Source organism: Macrobrachium nipponense, chromosome 27 (assembly GCF_015104395.2).
Source record: "Macrobrachium nipponense isolate FS-2020 chromosome 27, ASM1510439v2, whole genome shotgun sequence".
In the NCBI taxonomy this organism is placed as follows: domain Eukaryota; kingdom Metazoa; phylum Arthropoda; class Malacostraca; order Decapoda; family Palaemonidae; genus Macrobrachium; species Macrobrachium nipponense.
The window spans coordinates 32,389,419-32,413,998 of record NC_087216.1 but is presented as its reverse complement, the minus strand read 5'-3'; the positions used below and the strand labels follow the sequence as shown (position 1 = coordinate 32,413,998).

At 39.8% G+C, this 24,580-nt stretch overlaps 1 protein-coding gene across 7 annotated transcripts; it reads right to left on the bottom strand.

Annotated features, from left to right (window-relative positions):
- Window positions 1-813: 813 nt before the first annotated feature.
- LOC135201002 (uncharacterized) lies at window positions 814-11,433 on the bottom strand. 7 transcript variants are annotated; one of them, XM_064229816.1, is made up of 2 exons: window positions 11,332-11,433; window positions 814-1,496 (listed from the first exon to the last, which is right to left on the bottom strand). In XM_064229816.1, exon 2 carries the CDS (start codon window positions 1,474-1,476, stop codon window positions 967-969), a length of 510 nt encoding a protein of 169 aa, XP_064085886.1. In that variant the 5' UTR covers window positions 1,477-1,496; window positions 11,332-11,433; the 3' UTR covers window positions 814-966. The 7 variants fall into 7 exon arrangements, with proteins under 7 accessions (XP_064085886.1, XP_064085885.1, XP_064085888.1 ...); XM_064229815.1 differs by lacking the exon at window positions 11,332-11,433 and adding an exon at window positions 11,037-11,325; XM_064229818.1 differs by lacking the exon at window positions 11,332-11,433 and adding an exon at window positions 10,762-10,906.
- Window positions 11,434-24,580: the final 13,147 nt, after the last annotated feature.

Here is a 24,580-nt window from a genome sequence, read left to right as displayed (position 1 = left end):
AAACAGGCAAAAGAGGAAAAAATGAGCCACACAAAGGATTGATGCATTAATTTCCCATAAAGCTTACACAGAGACGAGACAAAGAAAACCTTTAATCTAAAGGAATAGCACTTAGTGCCTTCTCTCCTCGGGATATCAATAGCTGACGGTGATCGAGACTCCTTGCACTACCCCAAAGAGAAAGGTGCACAGAATGAAGCTTCATAAGCCTTCTGATGTGGGGCAGACTCACCCCACTCTGGACTCGTAGCCATAGTCAGCGTAGAAGTGAAGCCCAGAAGAACGGGGTAGATGATGAAGGGAAAGAGAATGAATGTCTCAAGAATCACAGAGAGTAAATATATTAGTAAGCATATCAGAGAAAGATACAGCTGTTGTGCAACTACCAGAAGCTGTTAATGCCTGATGAAAACAGTATTCATAAAGTACAGGAAAAAAAAAAATTAATTCCTTGCAAGGCTTATCTAACCGATCAGTTTGGAAAATTGCAATAAAAACACTAAGTCCACAACCAAAAAACCAAAAGGAATACTGTACTCAAGTTTAATCAACAAAAGTTTGATCGGCAACAGTCGGAAAAGTCTGAATTCTACGGTGGCCAGAAGCGAAGTGGAGTGCAGACAACAGGTGGGCAGGTCTCCTCCCTGCCCCTCCATAGTTTACAACAGTACCTTGTCAGTAAGTTTGATTGGCTATTCTACCTCTCGTTCACAAGCTAAATCCTATGCAAAGAACAAAGTTTTATATTTGTGTAGGAATAAAACTACATAAAGGTACAAGCACATATAGGAATAAATAAATATACATCAGAGAACAGGTAGAGCATGTAAAGTAAGAAGTAAGAGGAAGAGAATATTAGGGGACATATGAAGCAGTTCAATGAATAAATTAAGCTTCCCAATGGACAGGTAGTGTCAAGGGATACATATCTCCCCTACTCATGTTGTATAGGTCTACACTTAGTTCTTAGTACACACCTGTTACATCATTTGATGTGGCAGCACTTGCTCCACTACCAGTTTCCATAGAAGATGGGCTTGCTGGTTCAATCTCTACATGATCTGTCTCAGTATCACGACTGGTGTCAGCACTTGTTTCCTCCTCTGAGGGTGCTGAGGTAATGACAGTGGCATTCTTCCCAATGTCATTAGTAGCAGAATTAGTCTTTTTTTCACTAATTTTCACAGGTCTATCTTCTTTACTATCACACACAGTTCTTTCATCAGATGACGATGAAGAAGTAGAAGGTGGTCTCTTAGGCCGATAATTTCGTTGCCGTGATTTTGCCCCTTTAGGAGTAAGCCCAGATGATTCACCCTTGTTTGTTTCTCCTTCTGATTTCTTGTTTTTATCACCATCAGACTTGTCTGTGGATATGTTATTCTCCTCATTTTTCATAGTATTGTCTTTCTTGATACCCCCTGGGGCACTATCATCTTTGGAGCAATTTGCTTCAGCTTCTGATCCCTCCGCCATCTGGAGAGGTCACACACGTCCTGAAAATGTAATATCAGCGCATTACGAGAGAAAAACATTATACAGTACTGTAATGCAATTGCATAAAATAACAGATCTGACTACCATCTACTATATGTTAGATATATTATATATATATATATATATATATATATATATATATATATATATATATATATATATATATATAATAATAATATATATATATATATACAGTGGTTCCCAGTTATTGGCTGCTTCGCTTTATGATGCTTCGATTTTATGGTGGTTTTCGAAAATATTCATTACAAAATAAGGTTTCTTATGGCGCTGCATTCGGTTATCGGCACCATAAGCCACCCATCCGCTATAGCATGCCATAGCGGTTATCGGGGGTGCCAGAAAGCAAAGCATAAAAGTCTAAGGGAGTAAAATACAACTATGGCACTCTTATGGCGCTGAGACGCTTATGGTGCCGATAACCGCTTATCAGCACCATAAGGTGCCATAAGAGCGCCAAAGTATGTTTTACTCCTTAGACTTTTATGTTTCGCTTAATGGCGATTTTTGCTTTATGGTGCCTGGCCAGGAATGGAAACCCTGCCGATGACCAGGGACCACCTGTGTGTGTGTGTGTGTGTGTGTGGTGTGTGTGTGTGTGTGTATATATATATATATATATATATATATATATATATATATATATATATATATATATATATATATATATATATATATATATATATAATATAATGTGTGTGCGTGTGGGTCTTTTCCAGCATAACCCTGAAACACATCGAGCAATTTTAACCAAACTTGGTATACCTATGACTTACTATCTGCAAAAGAATTACTGTGGGGGTAAAACATCACTAGCACCAAAGGGAGGTGGGGTGGGAAGGGCTTTCCCTGAAATGGGCTATATAATTCACTATCTGGAAAAGAATACTGTGGGGGTATAAGACATCTTTGGCACCAAAAGGGGTGGGAAGGGGGTGTTGTAAAAATAATCAAAAATCTGAATTTTTAAAGTAAATTGTATTTTTCCTAACTATACAGACCTGAGGTCCTTTACATTAGGAATTACTTTTAGTGTAGGCTGGAGTACGGCCGTTAAATTCTTGAACAAGGTGGTTAGGCAGTAACTACCCTCTGGTAGGCCCGCCTGCCTGGATGTAAACATTCCAATTTGCCTTTCAGCCCAGGTTTTAGATTGAAGGGTGGTATGAGGTGGGCATTACGTAAAAGAACTCAGGTTTGTACAATTAGGAAAAATACAATTTACTTTTAAAAAATTGGGATTTGTTCCAACACAATATACAAACCCTTGGTCCTTTACATTAGAAAGACTCACTGATTGGTGGGAGGAATGTAAGTGAGCCTCTAGAACTGACTGGAGTTCAGCAAACCTGGGCTATTCATCCTGGTCATAAGAGCAAGGAGGAGTGCCCTGCTTCTGACAACTTGATCGTAGTATAGGAGCTGCCTTTACGAAATGAGTGAGGAATCATAACTCATCTGAAAAAGGGCTGGGAATAATAGAGTCAGAGGCATTAATGCAAAGTTCCGAGAAAGGTTTGCATTATAGCCAGTCTCCTTCCTCCCCTTGCTAGAAGAAGGAGCAGGATTGCTTCTATGACTCTGATAAGAAAAATAGAAAGGAAATTCGATGTGAAAGCTTACCGCATCAAACGCCCTAGCAGCAAGTGTAAGGTCGAGTCTTAAACCTCAACCAGAAGGAAGAGGAGTAGAAGGATGAGGAGGGGAAGGTGGAGATGCCTGTCACTCTCGCATCCTTTTTACCTCTAGAACAGCACACCATAGGCGAGATGAAACTTGTCCTCTTGAAGGAGCCAGGTAAGCAAACACAACTTGTGAGTAATAACCACTGGTCCAAGGAAAAGAGGTTCCAAGGACCTGTGGGCAGACCCAGAGGGAGAAAGATATAAATATGGTCGTAATGAGACCTCATCTATCTTCCGGTCCGACATATTCTTTGGAATGATGAATAGTACCAAGCCACTGGCACTGCTCGCTCTCTGAGAGAGCGTACAGTGGACATATCCAACTGCAGAGGAGCTTCTCACGATCTCATAGGACTTGGAGGAAGACATGTCGTTAGATGCTTCTGCATTAGAGGTCAGCAGTGGATAAAGGTATCAACACTCGATGAAGGGTGTCGATATCCTTCGTAGGTACAGCAACACACCACTAAGACAAAGTAATGACTGATCTAGATCAACCAATACAAAGTTTAAACCGAAGGAGATCATGAAGGATTTGGACTTGTCAACAGATGCAGAATGATTATGCATCCAACACGGATTCACGACACAACACCCGCCTTTTGAAGGGTGATGCTGAGAACGAACCATGCAAATCGCTTATCTTGTTCGCCAATGATGTTCATGGATGAAATGATGATTCTCATGAGGTATGTGCACATTAGACCAAAGTCAAACCCCTGTGATGGCAAAACAGAGAAGTTTCCCATCAGTTATTTGAATCTCAACTAAGGAGAAACAATACTACTTAGTGAATGACTAAGGTGAATGTGGACCTATGTCTTCACAGTGAATTGGAGAGTAGTGAACTCTCACAATTCTGATCATAGAAAAAGTCTCGTCAATGGCACCAACCAGTGAAAACTGCTCTACGTAATCCATGGTATTTTACAAAGGACTGAAAAAGTTATCCCGCTACTTCATTGCTGCTGGACGAGAAAGCTGGTGCTTGCAATGAAGGTAGAGAGTCTTTCAGTAATGAAAACAGGGATTGTATACTGCCTGAAGAACAGTTTCTTGTGGGTTGGATCAGGGAGGAACTTTTCTATCTAGTACTCTGGAAGTAGAGCTAGTTGGGCAGGGAACAGGTGAAGTCTTCCATTATTCATTTTCAATTTGGGGTGAACAAAGAATATTTGAACACCTTACGAATTAGGAAATGTATATTAGAAGATAAAACTCAAATTGATTGAAGAAAATCAAGCTGCGTCATCGCAGCAGCCGATGGGGGAGGTGCGATGGAACAGAAGACTACACTTCTGTCATACCGTGGGGTAAACAGAAAGGTGATAATGAGTCTAATGAGATATATCTCTGTCTGAAAATTCTCGCTAAGTAATTACTGGGTAAGTTACTTACAGGCAGTCTCCGGTTATCGGCAGGGGTTCTGTTCTCGGCAGGGTGATGATAAGTGTAAACCCCCATTAGCTGAAACTTGGTGATTTACGGTGCTTATGGCACCGATATCCAATTAATGGTGCCACCTTTAGTTATGTTATGGCGCCAATAACCACAAATCAGCGTATTATGGCACCATAAATCACCGATTTTATGGCGTTGATTGCTATTAATAGAGTCCGCCGATAACTGGGGACTGCCTGTTTATGAAACAGTGTATTCAAATTATTACTTTACCAACCAACCCCTGCCCCCCTTGTTACTAAGGAGAGCTGAGAGAGGTATGGAGGCTTGCGACTAGGAAACGTGTTAATTTTTGTTATATAGTATTACTTTTGTAAATTGTGTAGGACCATTTGACTCAGAAATCTATTAGTATCCCTCCTTCAGGGGCTATATGATCCAGGGTTCTGCTCCCTCTCTTCCCAATAGTGTTCCCAAAAACATAGAAGCCTTGCTCCCACCAGTGTACAAAGGACTATGTTCTCATTTATGCAAGGAGAGCTTGGTGGTGGACTTCTTGATTGCTCAAGCGAACCGTATGTTCACTTGATATCTAGGGTAACTTCTCTGTCTGCCTCTACCACGAAAGGGCTGCAGCTGAAGGGAGAGACTGTTCGAGACCTGAAGGATGGAGTCTATCTAGGACATCTAGCCAATTGCACAAGGTAAGAGAGCCTGTGTAGGTTTTTCTGGAAGTCTGAAGCAATTTGAAGTACTGTCACCTGCAGGAACAGGTGTTGTTTGTTCAGGAAAGAAAAAGAGAGAGCAGATTACTGCAAATGGGTGACCCTTTTAGTGGTGTAAGAACACCAAACCTCTCTTTTCTTTAATACTTCCTACACAAAATGGAGGCTAACTCTAAAAAACCGTCTCCAATATTTTTAACAAGGCAGGAAATGACACCCATGAAATCTGCGGAATTGTCTTCCGGAAGGATAGAGCAATTCTTAATTTTACGATCAAGAGCTCCTATAGCCCAGTTTAGATTAAATACTTCCAGAACCTTAAAGATGTGGCCTATTTCTGAAGTTGAGAAAAGAATTTTCACCGAATTGAAGGCCTATCTCCTGGAGAAGTCTATCAAACCAGAGAAATTCTCCTGGGAGGAGGCAGAGGCTCCCAAAGAAGGAGCTTCTCCAGTTACAGTACATACAACAAGTATCTCCTCTGTGTAAGTCTGGCAGGAGGACAGCTAAATGAGTCCTCACCCTGTTCTCTCTTACCTGAGAGCCAATCATCCACTTCATGTAAAGCCTTCTTAGCTGATAAAGAGAGCACCATCCTAAAGAGTCTTTCATCTGCTGTCTTGTTATCCATCAAATACGTCGATGCTGGCAAAGCCGTAGCTGCAGGAGAAAAGAAGTTGGGAAACTTTGCCAATAAATAATTAAGTAAAGAAGCATAAGCTGTAGGAGGCTTGACTGAGTCCATTTCATCTTCCACGTGAGACAAGTCTGACCACAGATGAGGCAAAGAAGGAGTTTTCTTTATCAAACCCAAAAAGTTGTCCAATTGTTGTTGAATGGACTGAAAAGACTGGTCCTCTACAACAGAAGCCTGGAGAATAGAAGCAGTGGCCACATTCAAAATTCATAAAACAGGAACAGGAGAAGCCACTACTGATAGGGCGTCAGTGGGCGCTGTCATCAAACAAGGATCGGCAGTCAATAAGCACTCAGGAGAGAACATGAGCGGAGGAGCTCTTGTGCATGACCTGGCGCTCGGGTGCCAATGGGCGCTTTGGCGCTAGCGGGCACTCATACACCTCCTTGCAGACTGGTGGTGAGTAACTTCCATGTGCAGCATAAGGATCTGGCACCGCAGACCGTTCTAACTCCAATGGGAGCTTAACAGAAGCAGAAGACTCGGGAACCACTGCATGTACTGGTGCCAATGGGAGCTCGTGGTCTCGAGAGAACTCTAGAGATGAAGAACGATCCAGTACTGGGCGCTCAGGCACTCGGCCAATTTCTAAAAGAAGGAGTATGCTTCTGAGCGACAGGTGGGTGCTCAACTGAGGACGTGTTCCTGGAAGAAGAGCACTTGCAAGTAGGAGCAAGATGTTTCTTCTTAGAATACTGTACCTCTTAACTCTGGAGGGTCTAGTGAGAAGCATTCAGGACTATCCCTAAAGACTACACAACGGTTGTTGCTCTTGAGGAGGTTCTCTGAACCTTTTAACAGGCACTGCAGAGAAGAATCTACCTTAGTACGTATTTTCAAAGGGTACGATTCGTCCAGAAAACATCATTGGTGCCTTGGACTGGATTCCGCCAAAATGGACAAACTGTACGAAAGATGACTAACTTCCAATGAAATGCCTTTCCTGCGACACTCTGTTGGCACCTGGGAAGCATCAACAAGTCTGACTCAGGGGGCAACTGCCTATGGCCAGGCTCCACCAACCTCCTTTGGGATATCAGTTTGGCTCTTGCCAGGTTTAGGGGAGTCTGCCAGGGACCTTTGCCTAAGAGAATCGGCATGACAGACATTTCCATTTTCTCACTAATTTTGTCCATTAGGACCTTCACTGAAGGCCCTAACTGTTCCATAGTGTGCACTAATAAACCAAACTTTTGTTTAACTGTTTTCAAGGCTGGTAATAGAGTTGGGATCAGGAGTACGGGAGATATGGTTAGGAGCTGGTGTAAAAGACTGAGAAATGGGCTTGGCTGGAATAAATGACACAGGTTCAGAAATACCTTCTACAACAGACTTACCAGATTCCTTACTAGTTAATGTCTTCTTGTTACTGGCCCTAGACGCTGCTTTCCTCTTTTTATCTCAGTCTAACTTAGTCAAAGTCTTCCACATCTTGTTAAATGACTCTTCAGTCTTCCACCTCTTGCTATCCCAATTTACACATTCATCACAAGTCAATTCTGGGATACCAGAATACAGTTCAAGAATAGAGTATGCGGGTCATAACAAGCTTTCGTTAATCTTGTATACCAGCAAAACCTAACACTATGAACTAGAATCAGACATGCCGACGCTAAAAGAGTCAACAAGGCCTAACAGTCACACACACAAATAAAAAAAAAATAAAATAAAAAAATAAAAAAATAAATAAATAAAAAATCAGGAAATTCTGTCTGTAAATACCTGACAATGACTAATTTTGCCAAACTGGCTACCATAAATGATAATACTTCACCAATTGCTGCAAAATACAACCAACTGAGAGGCAAAAACTTCCAAAAAACCGCTGCCGCTAACAACTGTGTGTCGTCATCAGCTGGCAAAAACATAATGGGGTTCTGAGCTGAGCTGGTTCTTCTCTTACCCCAGAAGTGGGCGGGATCAGTCGCCTGGCCAAAACAAACTAGTGCTACCGCGAATTTCCAAAATTCTAGCTGCCAACGAGTGAATCTTATAGCTATGTAATTAGTACTTGGTAAACTCTCTAGGTACATACGTACCCTGCGGCTACTTGGTGCAGGTTTGACAATTAACCACCCCCTTTTGGAGGGTGGGGTTAAGACAGCAAATGTTTTGGTTGTCATTCTTTTAATTTCTAAAGAGAGGAGGGAGAGATCTCAATAATAAAGGTTCAATTATAAAGGTTAAGTACCTAAAAAACTGATTTTATCATGAAAATCATTATATTTTCAGGTGAAACTTACCCTTTATCATTAGCAAAGTTAGCCTGATCTGTAGGCCAGGTAATGAGAGCCAATGGTCTGTGAGAGCAAGCAGTGCAAAAACCCTTTGGTGCAATCCTGAAGGAGTGTGTGACAGAGTAGAAGTGATTACCTGTTTCTATGGTCATCCAACCATAGAAAAGCTAGAATAACACTCCAAAGTTGTTGATACCAGTAATTGTGGTCCACAGACCAGGAAAATGAGTTGTGAAAAAGCCACACAAGGGATCAACACACAAATTTCAGAAGGAATGAGAATTCGTCTCGAAGCAGGCTCGAGAGCTCACAGAGATGAGACAAAAAGAACCTCGAGTCTAAGGGAATGGCACTAAGTACCAGCCCTGCCTGGGAAATCAACTGTCGACGACTATCAAAACCTCGCACCCTAACCTGAAGGGAAAGGTACACAGAAAGAACCTTAATAAGACTCTCCCCCCAAACCTCTTAACTTGCAGCCAAGTCAGAGTTGGGGGTGAGGAGAACCTCTCTACCCCCTTCCACCATTGTTGAAACTCAAGCTTTGTCTACAGCAGTTGGAAATCACAAAGACTAAGCCACAGAAATCAAAGGAATAAGGCTACCTAGCCTATTTCAAATGGATACAAAGGAAGTCTTTGACAAAAGGAGTATTTTAATTAAGGTAAACCCTATTGCCATGGTACCTCCAAGTGGACAATCTGTACCTGAAAGGTAAACATATAAGCAAGAATGTCAGAAAATGAAACATCTGTTGTGTAACTACCAAACGCTGTTACATGTCTGATGTAAACAGTATTCATAACAGAAAGGACAAGTCAAACTTCATTCCTTGCAACAAGGCTTATTTGACCAATAGGTCTAAAAATACAAAACACGCACACAGTCAACAACTAGGGTAAAAAACCGCATGGTACAGGGGTGGACCATGTATGATCAATGTGTACAACCCCAAGAAAAGTACATTATAATGCGTCCTGACACCGGAGTAGAGGTCTTTAGCTCCGTTTCTCACCAACAAGAAGTCGCGTCTGATGCCCATCTCCGATGTCAGGACGCGTTATAATGTACTTTTTTTGGGGTTGTACACATTGATCGTACATGGTCCACCCCTGTACCATGCAATTTTTTACCCTATGCAGAATAATGAAAAGATGGGCAGAAAGTCTTGAAAGATGTCTGGATTTGATGGTGGCTGCAGACAATGTGGAGTGCCTGCAGAAAGATAGGTAAGGATTCCACCTACCTGTCAGTAGTTTACTACCTTGTCAATCAGTCTGAATGGCTATTCCAGATCACGTTATCAAGCAAAGGCCCTATGTAAACAACTTCAGGTTGTATTGGTTAAAGAACAAAGATTGGATCTGGATTGTGACCTACATCAAGTGGTGATTTAGGCATCCCCAAACAAGAAGGCCCTTGTTAGGTTAGGTCAGTGTTAGGTTAGGTCAGATTATAGAGTACAGCTTTGCTGCATTCTTGAATTTTATTCTATGACTTGCAAGACTCTATGATAAGTTAAGTAAGGTGGTTGATGTCCCCACAATTCATGACAGGTAAGACATAGCACCCAAGGTTTTTGCAGTTAGGTTATGTTTGACAAGGTTAGTGTGGACACTAGTACATTTTCCTCTATGACTTACAACACTCTAGACCAGGTAGGGTGATTGCCCCCACCCCATATCAGGTAGGACATAGCCTATCACCCAAAGTCATACTAGGGTTAAGTTAGGTTACATGCATCTTGGCGATTGGCCTTGTGACATCGCTTTTCTTCAAAATGTGTTCTAAGATAGCACATATTGGGTGAATGACCGAGCGGAGAAAAGTGGCCACCAATCCCGGAATGCAGCAACCTTCCCGAAAAAGTACTTGAATTCACTGCCATGAGCATCAGTCAAGAGTTGTGGCTTACCCAGGCAGCACACCGATTCCTCTACGCTACTCTTGCAGTAAGTGTTTTCTCCTAAATTGCAAAACACCTAGGGGCACAATTCAAGTGCTTTTTCGGAAAGTGGCCATGTTATGAGAGTGGTGGGCTCTATGTCACCACTCGGTCATATACCCTACTGATTATAAACATAAAAATATATGTTTCTGACTACCATTCTTGTTCGTGGAATTTTGGTTTCCCACCAGTACTAGGCTTAAGTATTACAGTTTTTCAACAGGTTCCTCTGTTGGGAAGTCAAGAACTACAAAATTGAGAAGCTTGTATAACGTTCAAAGAGGCATAATACACAAGATAAGCCATCTCATAATTACAAATTTATCTCCTGAGAAAATAAAGTATCATATTGATAATACTGTGGAATTACCTACTCAATAAACTAGGCTAACTACCAAAGACCATAGACTAACCCAGATTACCCTATGCTACGCACTATTGATAGATGAAAGGGTATCCCTCTATCTGGTTCTGAATCTTCTCCTACTTACTAAAGGCCAGATCCTGACCTAACAAGACCTTACCTTCCTAACCTTACCTACTAAGGGCACACCTGGCAGGGTGGGGGGCCACCCCCAAAGTAACACTAATTATCAGAGACAAAGGACTTTGCTTTCGTTCGAAGGTAGTCCCGTCGTTCAGCAAACTACCCAAAAGATACATAGTAGTAGTTTCATTCCTTAGCCTACTAAAATAAAGGACGACCTGGAAATCATAGAGCTTTTCCTAAAACTACGATTTCCTTATCTTGATTCTTGAATAATCAGCTGCTAACAAGCATTTAGGGGCATCCAAATGGACTGTCCTGAATAAACATTGTCAGAAAACCTTGGAATATACAGAGAAATCAGTGGATTCTTCACCTACTAATGGTAATAAACGTCACACCAAAGATAAGGTTTGTTGTCGTCCTGGGTCAGGCCGAGAATGATGCCAACTGCGTTGCTTTCAAGATAATTTTATCCTCTGGACAATTTATTGCTGATCTTTGAACAAAAGTCGTATAAAATTACTCTTATTATTCTACTTGTTTCCTGAAATAATTCAATGCCAGTATCGGAGAACGCAAAGACAGAAACGAAAAGGGTACGATACATGTGTGGCAAGCACTGTCACTTCTCACCAGCTGATTGGTGAAATGTCTAAATGAACTTGCCGCTGGATACAAAAACCAAAAATAAATATCTTCATTCCTTCCACTTTTTTCCTTAAATCCTTGGTAATAAGGTGTCACAGTGAGGCACATTTACCCAACTCTATCAATTGTTACTAAAATATCGCTAACGTTTTACAAAAGCCTGTAAACACTACAATTCCAAAAATAGTGTGCGACTCGCTTCAACGAAAAAATCAGCTGTACGTGAATGCAATGCATGAGCGTTGGTGTATACGTACATATTACATGATTTGGCAAGCACATTACATAACCTAAAGACGAAATTGTTTTATTTACATCCGTGGAAATGGACTACATACGTAATCAAAAGATGTTATGATTTTTAAGTCAGTGTTGTTTACAAAAATTTTTTTTATGATGCAAATAAATGGAACAAAAATAGACAAATACCCGACTGAAAGAAATGCATGCACAACGGAGCTAATTTTACTTCTCATCGGCTAGAGCTCCAGCTGGTTTGGCCTGTACCTTCTACCGGCGGAAGATAACTATGGGAATTTGGGAATTGGGAAAGACGAGGAAAGGAAAATGAAAAGAATATACGGCTGCATACAAAAAAGTACCCGTAAGTTTGACCTTCGCAAAGATATTCTGGGATGAAAGGTCAGTCGATTTAAGCTGGCTAATAAAGATTTGTGACCATTGCTATTTTTTTCTTTAAATTTATTTAATATCTCTCTCTCTCGTTACGCTTATTTAAATGCCCTGGAAGACCCAAAAACACGACAATAAATCGCGAATTATAATATATTCCTCCACGGGTCAAACGGAATAACGTTTTAAGAAACTGATTAAGGTTATAAAGTGGCAGCGGCCAATAGAAAGTTGGTATAGTGTAATAAAACTATATGTATACGATTAAAACTATATATATATAATATTAATATAAATTATATTATATAATATATATATTTGTATTAATAATATTGTTATATATATTAATATATATAATTATATATATAATATATATATACACGATAACTTATCACGAGTATAAAACGTGATGCTATGTATAAATAAAGGTTTTTTGCCACGAAGGAAAAAAAAATGAAAAAAGCGAGTTAGCCGAGTACTTTCGGACCCGAATAGGACCGCGAAAAGTACTCGGCTAACTCGCTTTTTCATTTTTTTCCTTCGTGGCAAAAAAACTTTTATATATATATCATACATATATATATATATATATATAATATATATATATATATATATATATATATATAGCTTTCGTCCATCCTCCTGTGGACTTGATCACTAACTAGCATTTAGTTAGTGGATCAAGTCCACAGGAGGATGGACGAAAGCTTTAATCTTTGTATATATTTCCATAAATAAATAAATTTTATCTGGATAAGCAAGGATGTTACTGTGGATCCTTCTACTGATTATATATATATTATATATATATATACATATATATATATATATATATATATATATATATATATATATATAATATTGTATATTAGCTGAAACCACAGGAAAAGCTTGAAAAGAAACGACTAGCTAGACCAGGCTGCATGGCATCACTTGGAAGGTGGAATTTATCTCATTTGGTTTGACTGGACCAGAATTTCATGAGGATTAAGAATATCTTGGGTAAAAAACCCAAATCCTGAACGCAAGCCACCGACCCCCTCCCCCGAAAAGAGGGGTACCTCTTTCCAGGTGGGTCCATTTTTAAAGAAAAGATACCATAAGTTACATTTACATACAAAATAATATACAAATTCTTATTAACCTCAAAATCTAAACTCAGTTAATTAAGCCTTATATATTTGAGGAGGGTACAATGGGTAGGAGACTAGTATAGGGGACTTCTAAATGACCCCCAATTTAAGAAACAGTGATATTCTGATCTAGAAAAACCACACGAGATAAATTCTTCTTTCAAAAGCTTTTTACAAGAGATTTCTTTCATGTCTACTGCTTATCATGCAATTGAGTAACATTGTTCACAGTTCAAATGATCTCAGACACTGATTGTCAATTTTTATTTCTTTTACAGGCAATGAAAATGGAGAGAGCAGATAGTAGCCGCTGCATCTTGAAATGTGTAGTTCATTACCCTTCCGAGGCAAAGTACACTCCAGTTGTTCTCCTGAACGATAACACTTTCACCAGAATAACAGCAGCACAGAGACTAAGACCAAATAGAGAGGAAAAAAATTTACATGCTGAACAATGGTCAGGTGTTCCAACTGATATCCAAGTGTTTCTTGTGTTCATTTGGCCCCATGCGACAAGTCATTCACGGTTAACCTCTCAATCCAAGGCTAGAGATTGTGATCAAAATGCTACAACTGATGATAGAAACCAGGTTCGCGTGAGACAGAGGCCCAGAAAGAGACGGGCAATTTTTTCCCCCCGAATTTACTGTTTCTTTTTTCTGCAAAATGCGTTAGAAAGAGGGTGGGCGGCAAAAACACATCACGCCATCTATTGCTAAAAACACACGCAGAAGAAAAATCAAGCAATTGGCTGAGGCTAAGATCCCAAGAATGATTCAGACAGTATTTTACTACACGTGAGAGGCATTGATTTGATTGCTAACGAATTTATAATGGGGGAAAGAAGACCACTTCTTAAAACTTACGTTTGTTTCGCGTGAGCTTCCACTTATCAGGAACAGTCTTGCTTGATTGAGTTATTCCGTGCTCTCAGCTTGTGCTTAACAACAACAAGAGTTATAAAATCTTCATTGTAAAATGAATTACGTTTCCCTGAGTATACATTTATTCTCAGGCCCGTACCGTGGGGGTGGTGGTCGGAGGGTCGAACGACGCCCCTCCCCCCAAAATTTCTGGAAGTCCATATTTTTTTACTATCCTTTTCATTGAACCGTATTTACAAAGTGATAAATAATTATGGTTTTTTTTTGTTAAGACAAAGTATGTAACATAACAACAAATAAAGTAATATGCATGTTATTGTTATCATAATAAACGAATCAATCAATAAAACTGAAGAAATATCTTGAATTTCTGTGCAAACTTTCAGCATTATAAGTAAAATTCTGTTAACCAAAGTTAGTACTTATAATAACATCTAATCGGGTAGAAGGACATAGACCGCATACCCAATTTTTCTTCTTAATATAACTAAAATAACATTTTCAAGTACCTGATCTTGTATATATCTATATATGCAATGACATTTATAGAAGAAAAGGTCCAGTTTTGGGAAAAAAACCCTCCCCCCATAAAAAAAAAAAACTCTAGGTACGGGCCTGATTTTTGTCTTAAAATTCTTATAAACTTTCCACCTTTCTATTGGGTTGTATTAACCGAGTCTTTATCTTTAAAAAGGCACTTGTAACTTTCATAAGCCAGTAACTTAGAGGTTTACTTAGTCTATGGGCACTCGTGAATGATTTATAGAAGTTCACAGCGTCACTTCCACGATTCTCCGACACTCCACTCTGCAGTGCCTTGTCTTCCACAGTTCTCAGGCTGGTTCCCAGTAATTAGCCTGAGAAAAAAATGAGACTATTTTAAAAAAAAACTGACTTTGCCTAGGAACATGATAATTTCGTTGAGTGAGAAATCTCTGCCCTCAGCGAGAATTTCTGACATTGTTTGATCTCGAAAATAAATGCGCCTCCGCTGAATCCAATTTGGGCACTCAACGAGTAATAGCTGGACGGTCATAGGAACTTGGCATCCATTAATTCCATTGGGTCAGAATGTGGGTTTGTCATTAGATAACCATGAGAAAACCTAGTATGACCAATGCGGAGTCTTGCTAAGATGACTTCTTTAGACCTTGCATTTTGAGACGATGAAACCCAAGGGTAGCCTACACCTCAAATTTTCTATTTTTCAGCTTGTTTGGTATTGGTACCGAAGACCAATCTGCTTGCCAATCTTGTTATATAAGAGACTTGACAGATGCCACCCAGTCAGATACAGGAGCATATGAAATTGTTGGGGCAATAGTGAATGCTAGTTTAGCGGCAAAATCTGCAATTCATTCCCTTCAATTCCTACATGTGCCGGAATCCAACAGATTTTTTTTATTGACAATCCAGATTGAAGAAGCAGTGGGAACTGTGGTAGGATTATCAACTAACCAACAATGTTTGGACCAGAGGGGCATTAATCAGATTATTCACATTGATTCCCCGTGGGTGGAACTGTTCTACCGAGCTGGGCCATGGGTGGCCTGGTTCTAGGGATAGGACTCTCAGCATTGTTTCTTTTCCCCTTAATATGATTAGGATTGAGATGCTTGTATTCTTGCAATACTCTCAGTGGGTTTGGCTTACATTTGGGTCACCTAATTTTGTTGGTGTTGGTGCCATCCCCTGTTGATTTGATTTATATAGATTTTTGGCATTATGCCAAGCACTGGGGCAACTAAGGCCATTCAACGCTGAAACCGAAATTGACAGAAAAAGGTTTGAAAGGTGTAACAGTAGGAAAACCTAGCAGTTGCACTATGAAACAATTGTTAGGAGAGGGAGGACAGTAAGATGGAAGAAAGAGAATATGAACGGAGGTACAGTAAAAGGACTGAAAGTAGTCGCAGCTAGGGGCCGAAGGGACGCTGCAAAGAACCATAAGTAATGCCTACATTGCACCGAATGAGGTGCACTGACGGCACTACTCCCCTACGGGGCATCCCCTGTTGAAAGTGGACATAGGAAAAATTATCATAGCTGGAACTGGGGTTTCGATTTGTGGTAGGATCATCAACTATCCAATCATGTTTGGCCCTGAGGGATATTAAAGGGACTATTCAAATTGATATCTCAAGGGCGGAACTATTCTGTAGAGCTGGTTCATGGAATCCAAGAGTGGTATGGTTCTGGGGATAGGACTCACAGCATTCGGTTTGGTTTGCCCATAATATGATTTAGGATTGGGATGATTGTATTATTGTAATACTCTCAGTCCCAACAAGCAGGTTTGCCTTACACTAGAGTCAACCTAATTGTGTTGGTGCCATCCCTTATGGGGTAGGGTAGGGAGTGGATACTTGGGAGTCAGCTCTTACTGAAGCTATTGGTAAGTATAAACTCCAGGAAAGGCTGATGATATTTTTTAAAGATTTTCAAGATTATTTGTTTATTTATCTATTTTTCTTTCTCGCTTCATTCTTTATGAGTAGCAATAAAGAATTGAGTACCCTTGGACCATTTGATGAAACCCTTTTGGCACAAGGACACCTGCTTAGTATGTTAAGGCATTTTCCACATGATTGGTATATGGTAAAAACATTTTATGCCTATTTCATACATATGTTGGGATGAAAAGATATGACAAACAAACATCCAAAAAGGCTGTTGTGACCACCAAAGAGGCCCAGCTATTTTTGAGTGAGAGGTTATGCTTTTCATAAATCCCTTTTTCACGGAACACCTGATCTAGGGTTTTTCATGTTGTAAAATAATAAGCTAATATTCATATTTGCACCATAATGATAATAAGAAGGATTAGTCATATTTGCAAGAATTAATTAAAAATTTTCGACGTCTGTAGCAGGATTCGAACCCTCATTTGTTAAACGAAAACAAGGTCATATTAAATTTTGTAATGAATCAAACTGCGTATTTGTCAACTAGAAAATGGTACTCCTCCTTAAGATATGATTTTTTTACTATAATAGGGAAAGCGTTACATTTATCAGACAAAAAATGAAATAAAACGATAAAAAATGCAAGGAGATACAGGAGGGCACTTACCAATCGGGGTTGCTGATACATTAGCTATAAAACACAATTTGAAATTTAGCTATCAAGCCAAGCACTCGGGTAATACTTTCTGCCATTCAGCACATAAGATGGTGCAAAGGAGATAAAAAAAAAATCAAGCACTGTACAAGGATCTAAAGGTTGAACAGAGAAAACCCCACAGTTGCATTGGTGAGTAATTGTTATAGAGGCTAGACAGTCAGACTGAAAAAAAACAAGCAGGAATGGAGGTAAAGTAAAAGGCTAAAAAATGGATGCAGCCAGGGGTGGGAAAGGTAGGGGGAGGGGCTATAAACTTCCTTGTAATGCCTACCATTCACCACATTAGGTTCCCAACCGGGAACATGAAAACGGAGAAAAAAATAATTGGATTTTCTGTTGTTATCCTCACTACATGGATTGGAGGAGGACAGTAGACTGAGGCATAGTAAACCTGTGGCTGTAACACAGTTTTCTTGAAATCTGCTGTGAAATTGGAAGTTTCAGGAGAGTTTGATAAACGCAATCAGGAATATTGCAAAACATAGAAATAAAATAACAGCCTTGGAATCTCATGAATAAAGGCAGTATATGCATCATTCATTTAAAATATCATAAAGAAAAAAACACATACGGCAGTCTCGGTTATCAGTGGACTCGATTAATGGCGATCCGGTTTCATGGTGCTTGTAGGGTGCCATAAAATTGGTGATTTTTGGAGCATAATGCACTGATTTCTGGCACCAATACATAACAAAGGTACCATTAACCAGTTATCGGCACCATAAATGGCCACGTTTCGGTTAATGGCGATTTTTGCTTATCATCAAGCATGCCAATAACCAGGGACTGCCTACTCATTTTAAGAAATTCACAGAAAAAATGCGAATGAAAGAGCTGAAACATCTCTTAACCAATATTGAGCTAAATGCAAAACCCAAAAGATTTGTAGAATGAAAATACAAAATTCTTCTATTATGTAATAAATAATAAAACCTCTAATATTGTGGAAATAACAGTTTTGTAAGTAATAAAAACAAATTTCTATCTCATATCAGGATCTAACCCAAACATCATTCAAGGCAAGTTTGCTACCAACTGACCCACACAAGGCATAAAAATTGGAATTAATTACACATGCAGTACCTGAGGCGTGAATATAGTGTTAATGCCACAAGCAGTCACATAGTGGGTCAGGAAGTTGGTCAAAGTTGCTGGTCTGCAAGGTGCGTAGCCTGCCCAAGGAAGAGACTCATGTTTACACCGTAGATATATCTATGGTTTCAGGCTTCTTTCATGTATCATGGGTCATTTGGTAGCGCAATTGCCATTCATTTTGGAAATCATCAAAGCATGAATGCCAGCACTTTATAAATTCAATAACACCATCATCCACCGGAATGTTAATATACTGAAACCGTGTCATCTTGGAGAAATATAATACTCCCCTGAAGAACTTTGTCCAATTGCAGTGTTTACAACATGTAGCAAACTACACAATTCCTTTAACTGGTTATGTTACTCTGGCATCTTCTTAAACCTAAAGAAATTAGCCTAAGGGGTAAATTGCAGCGAAACAACGATTACCATGATTATCAAATATCGGCTAAGAAACTTTACATTGAAACCGAAAAATAATTATTTATACAGTCAACTAAATACAAATTTTGACTTTGACTGCTCATAGCTAGGCTTTACTTGGTAATTTTCAGTAACCATTATCAGGAGCAGAAGACTTCAGTTTGGGCCTACAGTTGCTATAGAGTTGAAGATGTTGGACTACATATACATAGATCTAATGAATGTGAATAGGATTCTTTATCTAAATGACATATATTGCTATTTAAAAGGCATGATTTTAAACCCATAGAATATTTTCATCAGTTGGCCAAATCACAGATACAGAGGGAGAGATTGGGCAGCCTATGATAGCTTAACAATTTGTGAAGTGCGCAGCCTGGTGCCATTGATATGTGTTGATTATTATGTAAACAATAAGACAACTCATGCAATCTAGTGATAAACCCTGTACTCTTTAAAAGATGTTTTCTCAGCTGTCCCTCAAGACTGCCAAATAATTTATGCACCATTTACTGTATACAATATATAGAAATAAGAATATTTAATTTTGCTTGTATATTTTTCTACAGATAAGCAATAAAGTTCTGCAGATATGGCAACATTACACTATAATCATGCTGCATTGACAGCCAATTTTTTAAGTAGTTTTTCAAGATTGGTAAATGATCTTTGCAGCATTTACCAAGGATAATGTGTGTTATGTGTAGAAATAAAAATACTAATTCGGTCTGCTGTAGTTTTTATACACTTCAGCAATAAAGTTTACCAATTGTCGACGTTACATGCCTTTCTTTCCACCACAAATTTACCGTTTTATTTCTAGAGGCAGAACTAATTACTATCGTTCTTTATTCATGGCTCAAATTGGCAGGCAGTAAAATTTGACAACAGTATGCTAAAATAATTGTCATCTCCAATGCTGTCATCCCAAATAAGCTTCATCCATAGGCATAATAATAATTATTAATAGCTTAAGTTTAATAGCCTGATACCTAACAGCCAATATTCAATTATGTATATGCCAGCACGCTCATTCTGGTTACTTCTTATCAGACTAAATTTGCTTTGGTAGTCACATTGTTCAAAGTCTGTTGCAGAATATTTAGCTTATGCTAGCAATTGTGCCTTTGCTACAGCTTTTAACAGATTACACTCCAATATGGCGAGGTGGGCATTGTGATATAAAGCTCTCTCTCTCTCCACCCTTTACAATGGTGGCATGGTGCGCACAGTGATTTCGCGCATGCCCATTCCATGTTTATAGTTCCATGAGCGTGATCTCACATTCATGATATACAGTTCAAGACTGCGTTTACCTCAAGCGAGTCAAGACGAGTCCTATGACCAGAGTCATTTTGAATCGGCGCCATTCCCACTGACTGAGCCAGAAAGTCAGAATCAAGCTAAAGTAGCTGCTGCTCAACAGGGACTAGCTGATGGACGCAAACACTCTCTCTCGCTGAAATATCAGTGTTGCTGTGACTGAGGTGGCGAAGGAGTAGCCATAAGCGTCAAAGATGATGGATTCATGAGATTAATGCCAAAAGGTCAAAGTTTGGAAGCTATGGACATCTATTCCCAGGCTTGATAAAGAATCCAGAGAAGTTTTATGACTTCTTCAGAATGAAAAATGAACAATCTAAAAGGTTAGTGGAGTTAAATGCACCAGACATAAGAAAGCAAAACACCAGTTACCGATGTGCACTTTCAGTTGAGGAAGGAATGGCCATTTTTTAAGGATTCATGGTGCACACCTCTCAGTGGACTTGCCGTAACCGATGAAAAATTGGGTCCGCCCCAATTTTTCACTCTGAGTCGCCTTGACTCGGCATGGCTCGACTCCCTTAGTGTAAACTCTTCCATTTGAATTAATGTGGCGATTCAAGAATAGACATGAATGGTCTTGACTCCTCTTGACTTGACTTGACTCGCTTGGTGTAAACGCAACCTATGGCTGGGTATTCACGCACAAGTTTACCTGTCAGTTTCCGTCAGTTCATCGAAACTGACGTTAAAACGTACGTGTGGACGGCAGTTTGTGGGCGGAGTCAGTCCACTCACCAAAACTGATGAACTGATGGAATTACCTAATGTTCTTTCGGCGGACTGACAGGTGATCGCAAGTGTGGACGGGTAACCAACGATATTATGACAGTTCGCCGACGGATGACCCTATCCATATGGAAGAAGCCCACCACAGGGGACACTGACTGGAAACTCAAGCTTCCAAAGAATATTCTGCCATTCATTGGAAAGAAGTAATAACAGAAGGTAATGGGAAATACAGAATGAAAAGATCGCTAATCAGAGACAGAGAGAGAGAGAGAGAGTTTCAATAGCGACTTATGTTTGTGATGGTTACTTTTTCAAAATCCTTTTCACATTGTGATGGTAATTGCTTCCTAGCAAAGAAAGATAAAGGAAAGGAGAACGCATTTTCGAGAAGTTCGGCAGCAAACAGGCTTTAGCGCATTGTGTTGGAGGTGCCTGTTATCATGATGGTTCTAGAATCGGCAGGAGTGTTGTGGAACTCGTCAGGCGCCGTTGTGACGTGAGATATGCTGCGATTTCTGATGCAATACCTAGTCTAGATTCATCTAAGAAGTTCCGGAAATCTCGGGAGTCTGTGACGCTCACCGTAGGCTCCGCCCCCAGAGTGCCGTATAAATACGACGGTCGTAGCAGCAGCAGCAGAGATCGTGAGAGAGATATCACCAGTTAGTCACGGAGAGATATCCTCATTAAGAGCCACAGATCAGATTATCAGTGAGAGATCAGCAGCAGCAGAGATCATCCGTGAGAGATAAAAGAGAAAGGGACTGATGAAGGATCAGAAGAAAAGCTGCTCGAGAGTTGGTTGGATTTTGGTCAAGCCATCTTCAGGAGTGGACGACCGAATTCTCTCGACGTTGAGAAGACTTCAGAGAAGAAAATGTCCTGCTAGAGGTTTTGGGGAGTTCCTACCTTTCAAGTATCAAGAGTAGACTTTATTTTCTGCAATACAGAGTCAAAGGACGTCTGCAATTGCCGCTCTCCTTTTGTGAAGCCACCGCTTCGAGTCACTAAACCGGCCCGCAAGTATTTGAATTACCTCGCTGTTCCCCCAGTTCATGCAGTGTAAGATCCGGTTTTTCTATGTAAATAGGAGATACCATTCTACATTCACCTTTGTTAGTAAGCTTGTAAATAAACCTTTGTTGTGTTAGTGTTTCTTTTTATATTCGTATCCCCAGTTTCAACTGTTGGTGTTGAAATATTTTTTTTTTTATTTATTTCATATCGAACCTGAAGCGGACCTCTCTCAGAGGCCGTAACATTGTGGCGACCTTGCTTAGGCTATCAACACTTTAACAGTTTGAAACAGGGAGGATATAGAAAGAACCAGAATGAGTGAGATGGTGAAAGAGTTTATTGAGTCAGGCAAGTTACTAGGTCTGGAGGGGAATGATCTCTGTGAGTATGTTGAAAAGAAAGAAAGAGAAAAAAGAATAAGAGAGATGAAAGAGCGGCTAAGAGAGAGGAAAGAGCAGCTGAGAGGGATGTGCAGCAAGCGAGAGAAGCAATGAAAATGCAGCAAGAGAGAGAAATGTTGGTAATGCAGCAGGAAGAGAGAGAGAAAGAGTGTATGCATGAGCAGGAAGAAAGAGAAAAGGTATGTATGGATGAACAGGAAGAGAGAGAGAAAGAGCGTATGCATGAGTTGGAAATTGCTCGATTAAGGGAAAGTACTCGTAACAGTCGGACAGGCGAGAACGAAAACGAAGCTGATACATTAGGTATGAGTGCAGTGCTAAAATTAGTACCAAAGTTTGATGAGGAAGATGTTACGACATATTTCATGTGTTTTGAGAAGTTAATTGGAAAGAGTAGGTTCTCCTAAAGAAACGTGGACTTTATATTTGCAATCAGTTTTGAGTGGTAGGGCACTTACTGTGTATAGTTGCATGTCTAAGGAGGAATGTGATAATTATGATATCGTGAATGAAACTGTTCTTAGCGCGTATAGGTTAGTACCGGAGGCGTACCGTAAGAAATTTAGAAGTTTGAGAAAGGATGAAAATATTACGTATGTAGAATACGGTAAGAAGTTAGAAAAAGGCTGTTTTTTGATTGGTTAACTTCTGCTAAGGTTGAGGATTTTGATAGTTTGAAGAATTTAGTGTTGTTAGAAAACTTCAAAGATAACGTATCTCCTGAGATTAAGCTTTATATAGAGGATAGGCGACAAGTATCTTTTGCAGGAGCAACTAGGATAGCTGACGAATATAGTCTAACTCATAATTTGAGTGTTAGTAAGAAACGAAATTATCCTTCGTCTGGTAGAGTACAAAGCAGTAAAGGTTTCAGTCCTAGTAATAGCAATGCGAGTAGAAGTGACTATTCCTGTTATACATGCGGAAAACCTGGTCATACGTCTAAGGTTTGTAAGAGTAGGGTGGCATCTAGTGGCTCAGAATTAACTTGTTTATGATGTAATGGGAAAGGCCATTTAGCGAGAAATTGTGCAGTAGAAAGGAAGGACGGTAAGAAACCAGTGTCTCTAGTTAACCTTTCATCAAGTAGGAATGATGTGATGAGAGAAATTAGGAAAATTTTTGGTAAATTTCTGTCAGAAGGCGTAGTTTCCTCTCTTGGAGGAGTAGATTCGAGAGAAGTAGTCTTGCTTCGAGACACAGGAGCTGCTGTTTCACTGATTAGGAAAGAGAGTGCGCCGAACAGGGCAGAAATCGATATGGAAGAGAAAGTCATGTTAGGTGGATTTCCTAACACTTGTGTTCTTTGTCCTTTGTTGAAGTTGAATTTAGAAAGTCAGGTAGTGTCAGGAGAAGTGAAACTTGCAGTTGTGGACAGTTTGCCCGTCGAAGGCGTTGACATTATTGTCGGTAATGACTTAGCTTTATCCAAGAATGTGAATCCTGTTGTGAGGAATATTCCAGTGCCTGAAATGGTAGTAACTAGGTCGGGTTTAGATACAGACATAGACTACGATCATAATTTGGTCGTGGATTCGAACGGGAGTGAGTTCGTGGATTCGAACGAGTGTGAGTTCGTGGATTCGAACATGAGTGAGTTCGTGGATTCGAACGAGTGTGATAGAGGTAGCGAGGTTGATCTTGGCATGAGTGTGGCTGAGAGACCTAACTCTATCGTTGACAGTGATAGCCAAACGGAAGGTGTAGCTGTCGAGAGTAACGTAGTAAATGTACCAGTATCTAGTTCTAGTTACAGTGATGAATTAGGCTCTAACATTTTGGATAAGGATGAGCTAGTCAAGTTGCAGAGAAAGGATGAGACACTAACCCGACTTTTTGAATGTGAGCTGGATGATGATCTCAATGATGTGTGTAAGGAAACTTTTTGTTTAAAGGACGAAGTTTTGTGTCGTTATGTTCGACCGAAGTCAGGTAGTAAAGGAGAAATCACCGAACAATTAGTGGTTCCTAGGAAGCTGCGTGAGCTAGTTTTGAAGTTAGCACATGATGAGCAAGGACATTTGGGAGTAAATAAAACTTTCAAGTGTATTAGTAGGGCATACTTTTGGCCTAAAATGAAAAATGATGTAAAGAGGTATGTTTTAAGCTGTCATGAATGCCAAATTGCCAGGAAACCGAATCAAGTAATCCCCAGAGCTCCATTGTGTAATATTCCTTTGGTAGGCAAACCTTTTGAGAATGTAGTTATCGATATGGTTGGACCTTTGCCTAGAAGTAAGGGAGGGAATATATATCTGTTGACAATCATTGATAGACTAACTTGCTATCCCGAGGCGGTACCCGTAAGAAGCGGCAACGCGAGGACCGTAGTTAAACGATTGTTGAATTATTTTTCTAAGTTTGGTCTGCCTCGTACTATACAGAGTGATAATGGTAGTAATTTTGTATCCAAATATTTCAAGAATAGAATGAAAGAATTAGGCATCAAACTCATAACTTCCACACCTTA

Bases quoted from the DNA above. Each gene is read 5' to 3' on its own strand.
- LOC135201002 (XM_064229816.1), bottom strand. From the start codon at position 1,476: ATGGCGGAGGGATCAGAAGCTGAAGCAAATTGCTCCAAAGATGATAGT.